General features: G+C 41.3%; 1 protein-coding gene across 1 annotated transcript in view; it reads left to right on the top strand.

Moving 5' to 3' along the window:
- Positions 1–7,819: 7,819 nt before the first annotated feature.
- Positions 7,820–16,244, top strand: part of RETREG1 (reticulophagy regulator 1) — a 61,216-nt gene continuing 52,791 nt past the window's right edge. Inside the window, exon 1 of the mRNA XM_032181088.1 lies at positions 7,820–8,073. Within this exon, the coding sequence (XP_032036979.1) occupies positions 7,820–8,073 (254 nt within the window). The remainder of the gene's footprint in view (positions 8,074–16,244) is intronic.

The raw sequence follows: 16,244 nt of genomic DNA, 5'->3' as shown, positions 1-16,244 counted from the left end.
GAGCCAAAAACATTTGTCTTAACTGGTTTCTTAATGGGCTTTGACCATAGCTTCTGAGCCTGTGAACATGCATTTTCTTTCAGAAATTCCTTTGTCTCAGGTCCTAGACTATTATATCAAAGATACTTCCTTTCTAACTTAAAGTTGATCAGTTTGTATTATCCAAGCAACCATCTAATGCCACATCAACAACTCAAAAATGTTGATATGTACACCATTACACTAGCTCAATTCTGCAAAACCCAGATTCAGAGAACACTACATTTGAGAAAGGAACATTGACCATTGCTCTCACACGTATTAACCATGCAAAATGGAGTATCTGTTGCAGGGTGTAGTGGGTTTACGTGGCAAGGTTTTGGTAGCAGGGGGCCATAGGGGTGGTTTCTGTGAGAAGGATCTAGAAGCTGCCCCATGTTTGGTAAGGGCCCCACTGCTGACCTGAGCTGAGCCAATAAGTGATGTTGTTTTGCACCTCTGTGAGAGCATATTTAAGACAGGGAAAAAACGCTGCGCCACACAGCAGCTGGGAGAGTGAGAGGAGCGAGGAACAGCCTTGCAGGCGCCAAGGTCAGTGTAGAAGGAGGGGGAGAGGTGCTCCAGGCGCCGGAGCAGAAGTCCCCTGCAGCCTGTGGTGAGGACCATGGTGAAGCAGGATGTCCCCCTGCAGCCCATGGAGTACCACGGTGGAGCAGGGTTCCACGCTGCAGCCCGTGGAGGAGACCACGGTGGAGCAGGTGGCCCTGCACCAACGGAGGCTGCCGCCTGTGGAAGACCCCTGCCCGAGCAGATTCCAGGCTGGACCTGTAGCCCGTGGAGAGGAGACCACGCAGGAGCAGGTGACCTGGCAGGAGCTGCTGCCCGTAGGGGAGCCAGGTTGGAGCAGTTTTCTCCTGAGGGATGGACCCCGTGGTACGGGGCAGTTCTGGAAGAGCTGCTGCCTGTGGGAAGCCCACGCCGGATCAGTTCATCAAGGACTGTATCCTGTGGGAGGGACCCCACAGCACAGGGGACGCGAGTGGCCAAGAAGAAGCGCTGTAGACTGACCATAACCCCCATTCCCCCGTTCCCCTGCGCCGCTTGGGGGGAGGAGGTGGAAGAGGGTGGATGGGGGGGAAGGTGCTTTTGGTTTCTTTCCTTTGTTTCTCACTTCTCTAGCTTGTTAGTAATAAGCAATAAATCTTACTATCTCCCTATGCCGAGTCTGTTTGGCCCGTTACAATAATTACTGTGTGATCTTCTTGTCCTTATCTCAACCTTTGAGCCCTTTTCATAGTATTTTCTCCCCGTTCCTTTTTGAGGAGGGGGAGTGAGAGAGCAGCTGTGGTGGAGCTCGGCTGCCCACTCGAGCGGAACCACAACACAGGGCTATCAGAGCATCCCGACCAACATCTCTATTACAGGAAAAACTAAAACTGAACAATAAGCATGGTTCTTCCATATATTACTTCACTATTGGATTCTACTGTTAAAGCTTTGAGATCACCAGCATTAAGAAGCAGCATAACCTAGTGGCGAGAAAAAACCACTACCAAATACTAACATTTCTGGATAAGAAGCAGCATCAACACTCATATCATAACATTGTCAATTTTTTATTTATTTATTTTTTAATCTTGTACCACTTGGTAGTTTTAACTTACAAAGCCAGTAAGTCACATGAATTCCAGCTGCCCAACAGAAACATTCCAGGGTAACACGAGTATTTTTGAGAAGTCTGAATTGGGAAACTTTTATTTTGCTTAGCATGCTATGCATATTAATGTATTTCTTCCCATAAATATACATCTATGCAGACATGGTGTTAAAAGAACCAAGTTTTCATTTCATCCTATCAGCTAACATTGTCTACTACAATCCAGCATAATTATGTATCCCCTAAGCAGTCTCATAACCTCAGACAACCAAGCATTTCATTTTAAGGCTGCTTACAAGCTTTTGCAAGCACAGACTTTTCTTAAGATTTGTTTTAGAAATCAACCACAGCTTTGATTTGTAAATTACAAGTTCTCATGGTTTTCGTTATTTATATTGGGAAAGTACCTGGGAAATCTGTTTGACATTGCACCCTGCTTATTAGGTTTGGCACTCTGCAAACACACATTATAAGGCCAGTAAAGACTTCAATCTGTAAAGACTTCAATCAAACAGAAAAGACAAAAAACAGGTCAAGAAGACACAAGGAGACAATACAATCTTCTCATGCAACAGGACAATGGGAATACTGGAGTGAAGATCTCTTCATTCCCAGCCAGTACTCTCTTTTCCAGGTTAGTGTAACTTGAAAAAGCCAGCGGAGGCAGCACAAGCATTCTAAACACCATAATCCTGCTGATAACAAAGTGTTAAGGTTTGTGTTTTAATTAACTTCTCCCATAAATTGTCCTTCTTTAGATAAGGAAAGTTAATCACAAATTTATTAGATCACATGAGAAGTAAAAATGAGGAGACAGTAAGAAAAAGCAACATACAATCTTCATACAGTACCAAACAACTTTAGTGACTAAAGTTGTTTAAAGGTAGAATATAATTTTGGACAAGATATACTATGCTGCATTTGACACACAAAACTTAAAAATACTTTTACTCACGAAGAAAAAAAAAAAAAAGCAAGCAGCAAAGCTGACAGTTGAGAGAAACAGCAGAGGGCAGTCTCTAAAAGCATTTCTGGAAGGTGACTGATGTTCTCGCAGACTCTAGCAATTATGTCTCTGAATTTCCCTGCATTTCCTTTAGTTATTAGTTAGTTACAACAACCAAAATACACTGTACTGAACCCCAAGACCTGGAATAATGAAGTGGATGCTGTGTATTTAAAACACTGCTCAGGGAATGAAAGTGCAGTAGGACAGTTAGTGCCTGCCACTCTAACAGATACACAAACTTCTAAGTAAAATACTTTGAAAGGTGAGACAGACATTAACTGTGTGGTACATTATGTAGGACAAATTTTAACATTTTCCTGTTTAACATTATGACATATTCAAGCCAAAAAACAAACAAACAAACAAACAAAAAAAACAGTTTGGGATGTAGTTTCAACAATACCCCACAATAGAGGAGCCACCTTTTGGAGGCTGAAAGGTTAAGAGGGTGCGCATAAAAGGAGAAAAACTGTTTGGCTGTTATTAATTCGGAACTTATTCTACTCTTAAACTGCAACTATAAAAGATATCAGAGGTAAGTAAACACTGAGAAAGTCCACAAAAGCATTCATGAAGCTTCAGGCAGAAGCAGAAGTAAAGAAAGGTGCATGCTATGTATATCAACATCATGTATGACACCAGTCTTTAAAAAGAGTTCAAGTGATCCAGGGAACTAAAGGCTTTTAATGTTAATTAGGGAATATTAAAATAAACAACATAACTAGTGGACACCTGGAGAAATATAATCTACTGGGGAGAGGCAGTACAGACTGTACAATAAAGCTCTGTGTTGGAGTTCTTTGATGGCCTTAATGACCTGCGCATGAGGGAAAACTATTTCATGTGGATTTCCAAAAAGCTTTTGGCAAAACTCATCGCCTAAGGCTTTAGGAAAGCTATGAAACCACAAAAGAAGTGAAGTTCTGATGTGGAAGAATAGTTGGCTGTAAGATAGGGAACAGACAGTAAGAGGAAATGGTCCGCTCTCAACATAGAGAGGAGACCACCAGTGAAGTTCTGCAGGGGTTCTGCAGAGGCAGGGGATGTGGGGGGAAACCCAATCCCAGATCCAACTGTACAACAACAAGTTCTGAACTGATTGTTATCACTAAGAGACAAAATAGTGACAGTGTAGTAGTTTCTGGAAAATACCGACTCAGTATTTGGAACCAGTTTTAAAAAACAAAATCAGATGCTAGAAATTATTACCAAAGGCACATCAGCACACTTTAGAGCAGTGCTAGGAAACCTAAATCCATTACCCTACAATACACCACTTTGAATGCAGTGATGATGTGACTAGAACTGCACAAGAAGAATATACCAGAACTGGGAAATTTTCAGAGATGGGCAACAAGGATGAGCACTGCCATAGGACTGCTACTGTATGAAGAATGACTAAAACATGACTCTTCAGCCTCAAAACAGAGGCAAGGTAGGAAGTGGCATGGTGATGACAGGATACAGAGTCCATAATCATGCACTAACTACGGGTCATAAACAGGACAAGGGAAGTGGTTCTTCTCCTCTTTCTACCATGTGTGAGACCACACGTGGAACACTATGTTCAGTTCCAGGCTACCAAAACAAGACACCCGCTGACATCCTGTAATGAGTCCAGAGGGCCCATGGAAGGTCAAGGGCCTGCAGCATGTGATGTAGAAGGAGGGACTGAGAGAGCTGGGCTTGTTCACTCTGGAGGACAGAAGGTGAACGGGGATCTAGATGATGATCTTCAAGGTCTCTTCCAACCCAAACCATTCTATGAGCCTATGATCTACATGCAAAGTATGTAGTGTATGGTTATGGGACAGAGCAGTCCTCCTCCTCTTAGATGATGCACAGCAAATAAAGAGGTAGAGAACAAAAACTGCAGCATGAGAAATTTTGAATAGGAAATTCTTTGTGAAAAAGTATTCTTCACAATGAAGGTGGTCAAACACTGGAACAGGCAGCCCAGAGCATGCTGTAGTATCTCCAATCCTCACAAACGTTCAGAACTAAGCTGGGCATGACAGGGAGTGACCTGACGTAACTGTTGAGTAAGAATGCAGACCGACTGTCTCCCAGACATTGCTTCCAAACTAACTTATTCTGTGGCCCTGTGATGAAATAAAACAGACAGGAAGCAAGGGGTTTTTGTTTGTTTGTTTGTTTGTTTGTTTTTTAAAAGGGGTGTGGGGTGAATCTACACAGCAGGTAACAGACCTGTGTAACTCCTTGATAAAGGATACTGTTGTGTCTAAGAACATGAATTCAAGGAGCTACTCTAGGAGCATTTGGAAGAGAAACCCAGTAGGGAATTACTAAATAAGCAAGCCATACTGGGCTCAAGAAATTTTCTGACCAGAAGACAGTTGGAGGCTGGGAGAGAATTGAAAAGATGAACAAAGCATTATATATATACTTGCTCAGTTCTTCTGTAGTCTACTTCTTCTACTTTTATTGTCTCCACTTCTGAGAAGAACCCACACTAATAAATATCAACTTAAACTACTAAAAAGAAACAAACCAGAAAATATAGGACAGGGATTTTTGTGCTGTTTCAGAAACTATGGACATCTGTAGCTGATAATGAAAAACACATTGAAAGTCGCATTCCACCCTCAGTCCTCCTTTTCCTGTTGCATGAAGGCTATTCTGAGAAGCAGAAAAGATCTTCAGACTTCTTAGTTAGAACACTTAATATCTGCTTTAGTGTTGAACATTTAACAGCTTTAAATCACATCTGGCAGATTTTTGCATTACCACAGACACACACACAAACAGGTAATATCAATGAAGTGCAATATAAAGAAAAACAGAATCCACACCTTAAGCCAAACAACAGAGAGAGATCTCTAGAGGCAAATATAAACATCGATATTTCTTTTTCTTTTGCCAAACTGCAGGCTTAATATACATTCACTATTTAATAAATGTTCTTTAATTAAATGCATTTATCTTCCTTTTGTCCTCAACCTAATTCAACTTTTCATTGGTTTTAAAATGATTAATATAATTGTATGTGACAAACCGTTGGAATTACTTGGTGGTCGTATTCAACATTTTAGACTGGAAACAGCCTTCTGGCCCAGCTGCTAGATCAGAAATACTCCTCAGTTGCACCTAAAATCTTCTACCAGATGTGAGATTTGACAACATAGCGACACCTTGTATAAAGAGGAGCCATTACCCAAGCAATTAAAGAGATGGTCATAAAAGTTTTGAATGTATCAGATTGGTTGAATGTGTGAATTCTAACTGTCACAATAACCCCCCCCCCCCTTTTTTTTTTATTCAGTTACTTTCTAATTGGTGAAAAATTAACCAATTTGGTTACGAAGGAAAATTACTCTGTACATGTATATATTTTTTCCCCACAGAATAATCATTTTTAATACATCAGTTCCAAAAGCAGCTCCTCATAGGTCAGCATATTTGGGAACCAACCTCCACATTTAAAAAAAAAAAAAAACTTGGTAAGTTTTTCTACCGTTATCGAGTTATGCATTTTCCACTGAAGATACTTTCATTGTTGTTTCAATCATAACATTTTGAGCTGAAATACTGACATTAACAACATTTCTCTATGCTGACATCAGAATTTTAAAACATATTTCAGAAGCATTAGAATGCTTTGATAGCTGTAAGCTCCATTGACACAGCCATTTAGAAAGCTTTCTCCACAGGCTTCATCCATCATTTACATTGCAGTCCCTGACACCAGAAATGCACTCTCTAATCTCATTCTGCACATTACAGCTCATACACAAAACTGTTCACTGGATACTAGTCCTAGATCTTCCCAGCACAAACAGCACACAAACCTTTCAAACCCTGGCAGACAAAACATCAAATTACAGACAGATCACAGGCAGGGAACATACATACTGTTACATTTAACATTTAAACTTCCAATGGTCACGAATGAATGATCCATCTATTCTCTCACACAGTGCTTTCAGTAAGTTCAGTCATAAATCCAGCCCAATAACTGTCTACAGTGAAAAAGAAAAGCTGTCACCTGCCAATACGTGAAGCATTTTTTCCATTAGCTAAATTACAAAAACTATTCTGGATAAGCTTTTCACTAATTTCCATTCATACACTTTATGGTATAGGTCAGAAAAGCAGTGTCTGTAATGTAGAACGGAAGCAAGTTTAATCAAAATCTGAAACTGTTCCCACACCTATAGTCTATGCCTACAGTCTCTGAAACAACCTCTCACCACCCCCCTTTTCTGGGGGCAGAGGGATCCTGCAGCTCCTGGGACAGACTGAATGGAAAGGAGTGCTCCGTACAGTGCAAATGCAGAGGCACACGATCATACTCAAATGTTTCCGAAAAAAAAAATAAATAAATTTAAAACAATGAATATTGGAAAGGGTGAATTACCTAGTATCTGCCATGGCTGTTATCCTTAGGGCCACAGGTTTGTAAAGCTGTTATCAACATTTCACAAATTCAGTACAAACTAAGACCTAAGTACAAACTAAGCCCAAACTAAGCCCTAACCCATATTTGGACATTTTAAGCAGAGCGCGCTACTTGTGGCTAACCATCCCATGCTGGCTTTAAAAGTGCGTGAAAACACCCGACTGCTTTCCAAGCTTATCTAATGGCTGTTTGGAGCTCGCTAGACTTAAGTCCTGAATAGGACAGCGCACATGTCCGAAATAACTGAGTGCTGGCAAGGGGCAGCCAGCCGCCACCGGCTGGGCTGAGGGAGGTTGGGCAGCGTTACGGGCAGCGTTCGCTACAACACGCCACAAACCATCCTAAAACGGCCTGGAAAAAAATATAAATAATAATAATTAGATAATGACAGTAGAGGCTCCCCTATTTGTGCTCCTTTCTTTATTTATTTCTCCCTCCTTGCCGTAGGACCCTAATTTCACTCCCACGGACTGTTAAACCGCCGCCCCACCAACGGCCCCTAACGGCCCCCCCCCCCGTCGCCGCCCCCCCCCCCCATGCACCGGCCCCGCGCAGGCGCGCCCCGCGCTCCACCTGCCGCCGCCTCCCGTGCCTGCGGTGACGTCACCGGCGGCGGTTGGCGGCGGTTGGCGGCGGGTAACGGCCGCGCCCCGGCCCCGCCTCCCTCCCTCCCTCAAGCCCCCGGTGGCTGCCGCCGGTGCCGTCCCCTGGCAGCCGCATCCCGGCCGCCGCCGCCTCAGCCTCAGCCTCAGCCATGGCGAGCGAGGAGCGCCGGCAGCCGGAGGCGGGCGGGGAGAGCGACGGCGGCGGCGGGCGGCAGCGGGCGGAGGCTCGGCGGCAGGCGGCGGGGCCGGGGCCGGTGCCGGTTGCCGAGGTGCCGGGCGGGGCCGGGGCGGCGCTGCTGGGCGAGACGGGGCTGGCGCTGGGCTGCTGCATCGCGGCGGCGCTCAGCTGGGAGCGGCCCCTGCGCAGCCTGGGCGGCTTCGTCTGCGCCAACCTGCTCTTCTGGTGCGTGGGGAGGCGGCCGCGCCTGGGCGGGGGGGCCGCGCCGCGCTGCCTGGGGTCCCCAAGGGGGTGGGGGCCGCGTTTTGGGAGCCTTTGTGCAGCTTTGTGCAGTCGGGTGAGCTGCGAGGTTCCTTCCAGCCATGCTGCGAGTCCTGCTGCAGGGCACCTGTGCGCTGTCTCTTGGCCAAACTTTTTCTGCTCGGGTTGCATCGGGGTGGCGTCGTTGTTGTGTTTGCAGCGAGCCTTCTGTTCGTGCCCGTAGCAGACCACTTGCCTTTCACTGTGAAATTGCTTCAGAACTTTCCCCCCATTGTAGCTGCTGGCGATGCCTTCAATTTTCTCATCTAAAATGTTGCTGTATGCCCACCCGTTTGCATGGAGCAGTCTGTGTACCAGGACTCCATCTAACGTTACAGCTGAGACTTTGAGACTGAACTGTGTCCTCTCCTGTGGCTAAAACTGCCCCCTTTCCTCTCAAATGAATGAGAGGCAAACGACCAAAGAGGTGGATTAATGGCAAACTCCACTTAGTTCTCTGTAACCCTGACAGCCTGATGTTTAAACACGCGATCATGGGAAGAGAACTTCCTGAAGCTTTGTGTTGCACGTGAAAGTCTCTCTGTGCAAATATTTTCAAAAACATTTTATCCTCTTTAATCCCAGGAGCAGCACACGTGATGTCTAATTTAAGTTGCCTTTTATTATCAGTCTTGCTCTTAAGTATCTTTGGTAAGCCTTTTCAGTGGGAAAGTTACATGGTACTGCTCTTCCGGCTTCGGACTTCATCTGCTCATTCAGCGATGTGGAAGGGTGATAATGCTTTATGTTTCTTTGAGATTGCTCTTGATTTTATCAGAGCCAGTGTTTGACAGGATTTGTTCAGTTCTGTATCTCAAGCTACTGGGCATCTGTTTGCCATTCTTTTGTGTGACTTTGATCATAAGCAAAGTGTATAATGCGTGTAGTATATAACACGTACAGAAAATCTCCTGTGGTAGTCCTGCTGGCAGCTTGCTAAGTTGCCAGTATTTGATGTTATTTTATCAAAATGTGTAGCTCACTCTACTTTTTTTATTGTCAGAATGAAAACAAAAGCAGTCCTTGTGCTGACTTTTTTTTGGGGGGCATTGTCGCTCACCAGGAAGCTCTCTGTCCTGGTGCCACAGGATCTGAACGGTGGGAACGAATCAGGGAAGACTGCAGTAACGTTTCGGCTGGTAAAGCTCCGTGTTTTGAGACAGAAGGACATCAGGAATGGTCCTGTTAGCTAGTCTGTGAAATCAAACACTTAGAAAATGAAACGCTCGCTTAAAGCTAGCCTCGCGTTTCCCTGCTTTAGTATTGGCATCATGGATTTGCAGTGCAGTGTGGTTGCTGCTTCTGCTCTCCTCTCTGGAGATGCAGCTGGCTGTCTGGGTTTGCCGTGACTCAGCCTCTCCTCACAGGGCTTTGCACTGCCAGGCCTCGAGGCCGAAGAAGGGCCCCTCAGTTACTGCCACATGCACCCGTGCCCTGTGCCTGGAAGCATCCCTGTCCCTGTGCAGGGGCGTTGCGTTCCCAGTGTGCAGGGCCTCTCATCTCTCTGTTCCTCAAAGCTGAGAAACGAGATTGGCCAGAAGGACAGGGAGCTGCTTCTGGATCAGCGGCAGTACTGGCGGGAGAGGGAGGAAGGGGAGATGAAGTTTACTTGTGCTTCTTTCCAAATGTCAGAAGAGTGATCATAGTTCCTTCCTCCAACCCCATTAGTTTTGGTAGGGCAATGCTTCCCCTCCATTAGAAGGGGAATGCTTCCCCTCCATTCCCCTCTTGAACCTATGTACGTCATTCAAAACCCCTTGCAGTACGAGATGCTGAGGGATAACTGTTTTTATGATGTTTTGCCACAAGATCTTTTGTTAATATATTTGAATGTAAGCTCTTTCCCATGAAAAATCTTTAAACCGTGGTACTATATAAAAGCATTTTCAGTGTTTTCTACTGAAATAACTTGCTTGTAGGTGCAATAAATTTACTAATTTAATTTCATTCTGTTTTCCAAAATTCCTTCATTTTTGAACATGGCAAATAAATAATGATGGGCTGTTTTAAAAGGCTTAAAGCAACGTGGTTTTGAGCATGACTTCAGGAGGTTCTTGGTCTGGGCATTACATTACTGTATTCTAATATTTTTTAGTTTCCTTGGAAATTCCTAATGTAAAAGACTGCACAAAACTTCTAACCTAGCAAAAGCTAGTACAATATGCTTTACTTTAATATTTTTAAGGATAAATAAATATCACATATTTATAATAAAATTCAGCTTTGATATGTACTGCTATATATTTAGTGAACTAACGTTTTATTAAAAATAAATAAATAAATAAATAAATAAATAAAAATGAAACAAGGCTGACAATTGAAGTAGAAACAAATCTCCTGATTGAAAAAGCAGCCATCACTTATCACACCATTATTTGTTCACTGTGAACAGCTTTAAACTCCCCCACAAATGCCCTCAGTGGAAGATATTTAAAATGAACAAGGGTTAAATATGTATTATTTAGCATCTACTTATCTGATGTGTGATTTGGATTGTTCCTGCTGTAGATAGTTTATGGACTGAAGTCAAAATGCCACCTAAGAAAATAAAAGAAAAAGAAGAGAATGTGGCATTTTTCTTATTTTATACATATAGTACAGAAAAAAGGAGTGCTTCTTCCCATGTGCAGGCAAACTGCTGTTGCCAGAAGCTGAGGCTAGGCATTCCAAGTGTTAGGCAATGGATATCTAAAATCACACCTGAGATTGAAAGTGAAGTATTAAGAGTCAATGTTAGATTTTAATCTACTATCCTAGCTTAATTATTGCCTTTTTGTGTGTGTATAGGAGGGGTTGGTGGTGGATAAAATAATTTCATTTTTATTCTCTCAGTCTGTCAAATATTTTTTATGAGATCCAGGGGGCAGATTTATTTTCAGTAATCCTATATTGTCATATGTCTTTTGTAGTTTGCAGATGGTTTGTGCATTTTTTAGCATCATACCTTAATTTCTGCAAGTCCATCCTTAGATGCATCAGCTGTGTATATCCACTGATTACTCAAATCACAGATTTCTATAGGGTTTCTTGGTAACAGTGACAGTAAAAAGGCTAGGATCTAGTAGATCTGTCTCCTTGTGGAAAGATTTATTGCATTGTATTGCTGTATCCTGTTTGCTGTTCTCATTGCTGGCCCAAATCCAAATTTTCTTTGAGGATTTTTCTACACTTTCAGATACACAAATTGTATGTTACTATAGATCTCTTGTTAACAACATTAGATATGATTTTGTACTGGATGAACCAACTAGATTGACTATGTAAAAGACAGCTATCGTTCCTTGGTTTAAAGACAGGAAAGCTGGCCAAATTGTGCCATTAAAATAGTATCTTTTGCCATCCATACTCAAATTTTGGGGGGTTGTGTCTTAGACCTGATGGATGTTTTGATTTTTATGGAAGAACAAATTAATCAAGAAACAAAGCAGATTTCTTGTATCTTAAGTAGCCATTTGCATTGCTTCAGATAAAGACTGCTAGTAAAGTTATTCCAGGTATAAAATCTAACTGCTATTTAAGTATTAGTAACCAAAACACATTCAAAGTTCACAGGTTTGTTTTGTTGTTACTGCCTGGTCTGTGTTTTAGTAACTATCCAATTTTCTTTAAGACTTGCTATTAAAGTTTTTCTTATTTGGAATCCTGGCTTGGCAACAATAATGTTTTACCATGGAGAGATCTCAACATCTTTTTCATTTCTTAATTTATCCTTTTAAAGTAGGAAAATAGTGCTGGGCTAAACATTTCTTTCAGGTGTTTGCACACAAACTGTAGTGCCACTACCTATAAAGCAAGGTTTCAACAGGTCTATAGCAGTGTGTATACACGGTATATTCAACACCTGGATTTCTATTCTTTGTTATAAGATTTTTATTTTTTTTTTTAATAAGGGCTCCTGGATAGGCCAGTTTCTGGCTATCCATAACTGTGTGTTTGGTATAGCAAGGTTATGATTTTCCATTTTAAGCGTCTGAGAAAGGTGATTGTAAATTTCTATCTATTCTCAAAATTGAGCATAGGTACCACTCAGGAGGTAGCCCTCAGCAACAGGACATCTCAGGCATCAGGGCATTCTGAGCCTTAGGAATTTCACTGCTTACGAAACGCCATTTTCCTGGTTTTGTCTGTTGTAGGAAGTCTCCTTATACTAGTGATGTTGTTCCTAGAAGGCCGATGTGGTGATCCTTGGTGTTTTTCAGTTGGCGTAGCAGTACTACCTGCAGGTTGTGAGGTTAGTGGCTGTTTTCCCCAGCAGTTTGTGTGGTGCTGTCTTTAATGATGACTCACTTAGTACTTGTACAAGGATCCCGTGGCTTTTTTCTATCCAAACCACTCATTACCAACAGCCACCAGCTGCCATTAGCAGGAAATTCACAGACACTCTGTATTGTCTCTATTGGCTATCTAAATTTGGCTTTTAATTTCACTTAAACGGCTCTGGATTTTTGATGAGTCCAGTTATTGAAATTGCAAGTATCAGTGGCTTATGCCCTATTGCTTTAATCGGCTTACACAGTAATTCAGCTGTTTCAGAATCCCTTTTCCTCTCAGTCTTACACTTTCCCAGAAGTGAAGTTACAATTTCGGTGGCAATACAAGTCATGATTTAGTTTTAGGGGCTACTTGTTTTCACCCAAGCAGTTTTAAGCTTATGTTCACTTTTTCAACACACATTATTAACTTTTGAGGGTTTTGGAGGTAGAGTGGAACAGAAAGCTAAATTTAGTTAAGAAAAAAAATAAAGCCATTAACTGAACAGCTTTTTAGTGACAGTTTGCATAGCTTTGGCTGAGAGGTTAGTTTGCAAGAATGAAAATTGACATTGTTTACGAGCCAAGCTGCATTACATAAAAAGCTGGGCAGTTCACAGCATTTTTTCAACCACTCAGAAGAAAACAGAATCTATCAGAAAAGAAATTGAATAGGATAATTGAGGCACTGAGGGAAAGCAAGTTTTACTGAACAATTTAGGATCAAATCCAGGATGAGGACTTTCCAGAATATGGAAATCCCAAACAAAGCAGAATGGCAGAATTGTAACATGGCTTGGGTATTTCTGGCCTGGCGAAACTAATAAATTCTGTGTCTAGCACAGTTGTTGTGAGAGAGAAATATTTTTTTGCGTGTATTAACTGAAAATAATGAGACTTTCCAAATAATACGTAGAATTTGGAGAAGAATGGAAGTTTTAGGGGGATATGTTATGCTCCTTGGTAGATGTTACAGGACTAATGAGAGCATTAAAGAAAATGACATTTTAGGGCAGCGTGGTAGAGGTGGATTGTTTTAACATCAAACTGCTGCTACTGTATGACAAAATGGAATTAAGATTTCTTCAGTGCTTTCCCAGAGTATAGGTTAATTAAGGTGATCTGGGCATGTTTGTACAAAAATAAAGGAAGCCAGGCTCTTTGATTTTGTGTTTGATTCAGAATAATTTTTAACTAATGGAAATAGCCCATTTTCGCTGAAGTAGCAGTAGCGTTTGATGTCCTGATAGACTCAGAAGGTATGGTGTTTAGGTCACTTAAGTTTCCACCTTCTTAATCTTTTTATTTCAAATACCTATCTGAATGCAATTGGTTAGAGAAAATATGATCTGCAAGCTACAAATGTTCAAACATAATTCTAACTTGCTTTTCCCAAGAGGTTTTCCTGCAAAGAGTGTGAGATAATTTTGTAGTGAGGCACTTTATTATTGACTTGTTCATATTTCCCAAATCACCAATATGCTTCCAAAGTTTACCACTTATAAGCAGGTTTATCTTTGATGATTAAATGGAAAGCGTTTTATAGTGTGTTTTTTTCTCATTTTTTGATTAGAGAAGAATACTATTTTCATTTTTATTTGTACCTATTTATAAGCTAAAAATGTTGTTTCTTCTAGTTGGGGTAGAGAGAATATGCAATTTGGATTTTTATCCTGTGTGTTGCTAACCTTTAGGTAATAATCACATAATTCTTCAGAAGTGTTTAGCAGCCTTTGCCTTTGGTACTGCAGCCTGCTCACAAACCTCAGAGAGAACCATCACTTCTAAGTGTGGCTGTCAAAGTTAAAACAGCTTGAGTTTGTGGCAATCTATTTCTTATGACAAGTTATCTCATTATTCCCAAATCTTTATTCCTAAAATTATACAAGGTTTTCTAGAGAAAGAGCTATCCAGGTTGTTTGATTTGATTTGTGCTTTCTGGCTGAACAATTACAATCCTAATCTGTTGAATAAAACCTGGCAAATAAGCTTCTTGAACAAAAGGTAGATTACTGTATTGTCTTTAACAAAGAAATAATTAAAGGGAATGTGACAAGCTTTAGAATAGTAGTCATGCCACTTCTGTTTTTTCTTGTTGTTTTCTTTTGACTTTTTTTATGTATTTAATGATAGAATTTTTAGTCTTTTTCCACAGGATAGCGCCAAACAGTTGGGTTAGCTTATAAGTCATGAATCAGCTACTTTCCAGTTCTTCATCCTATTCCTGTTGTAATATTTTATTAAAGTATTAGATATCTACATTCTGGAGTGGCATACTTACAGAAAAAGAGAAAAAGGTGTTTCTTCCTAGTTCATATCTCTACAGTGGCTTTTACTTTTCTCCACTAAATGAAAGGTATTTTTAAACTTTTTAATGTATATATTCTAAGAAACAGTCCATTACAGTAATCTACATGTTTTGGCTAAACAGACACATGGCTATTTATGTTCAAGCTGCCAGACACTGGAAGTGGCAGTGTGGCTATTGTAAATTTGGATTAATATGCTGTGATTTCTTTGCAAAATGGGAGTTCTGGAGTAAATATTTGTAGTGTTTTCTTGAAATATTTTTTTCAACAACTTAGGCTTTTTGTAGGGGTTAAGAGTGTTGTTAGGATTTATAAAGACTTTGTTCATTCTAAAATTTTTGACAGTATATACTCAAATGTATTTTGTTATATGTGATATGTTTTCCTCTCTACAGCAGGGAACCTGCTATACCACAGCCTTTTGTGGTATCTTGCAGACTTGCAGATTAACAGTTAAATACCACATACATATATGTGGGTGGTTTTACCATGCTAGTCAGCTAAACACCATAACTGCTCTCTCACGCCCCCTCCTTAGATGAGGAGGGGAAGAAGTAAAGTAAAGAACAACTCACAGGTTGAGATAAGGATAATTTAATTAAAGGGAAAAATAATAATTATTAAGGAAAGATTATTATTAATTGAACGATTTAACTAAAGGGAAAACGAAAGGAAAAGGGGAAAAGGGAGGGGGGAAGGGAAAAAGAAAAAAGAAAAAAAGAAACAACAAAGAAAGGCTATGTGGAAGTGCAGAGGAAAGAAATTACTCTCTGCTTCCCACAAATGAGCGATGCTTGACCACGTCCTTGAAGCAGGGCCTCAACGCACATAGCCAGTGTTCGGGAGGAGGACCGACGTTTTCACGAGAGCCCACTCCTTCCCTCTTCTTCCTTTTTCCACCTTTGGACATCACATGGTATGGACTATCCCTTTGGTTGGTTTAGGTCAGCTGCCCTGGTGATGTTCCTTTCTCACTTTCTTACTTTTTTGCCCACCCCCTAGCAGGGTTAAAGAGAGTCCCGATGCTGTGCCAGCACTGCTCAGCAGCAGACACAACACTGGTGTGATACCACTGCTGTTCTAGCTGCAAGTGCAGAGCACAGCACTGTATGGGCTACTGCAGGGAAAGTTAACATCCCAGCCAGACCCAGTACAATATAATAAGAGCAAATACAAACTGGATATTTTGCAAACACAGTAAGCGTAACTTTTTCTACTATAAGTGGATGTCTATGCTTTTTGTGCAGCAATGGGGAAAGGATTTTTGCGCCATAATTCCTGATCAGGAAATACTTCAGCTCAGACCTAAATGTGCTAAAGGAACAACAGGAAAAATACTGAGTTTTGGATTTTAAATGCATTGAATATTTGTGCATTTGGATTTTAATATTTATAGATACTGCATTTTAGTATTTCCAGAACACAGATGATTAATATGAAAGTAATAATCCTTATCTACATACCATCACTATGGGCTTCTTTCTGGAACAGTGTTGGGCAGTTCTCTGTAAGAGCAGGAGCAGTCATACTTTCAGAG

The sequence above is a fragment of the Aythya fuligula genome, chromosome 2 (genome assembly GCF_009819795.1).
Source record: "Aythya fuligula isolate bAytFul2 chromosome 2, bAytFul2.pri, whole genome shotgun sequence".
Taxonomy (NCBI): Eukaryota; Metazoa; Chordata; class Aves; order Anseriformes; family Anatidae; genus Aythya; species Aythya fuligula.
This window is presented reverse-complemented; position numbering and strand designations above follow the sequence as displayed.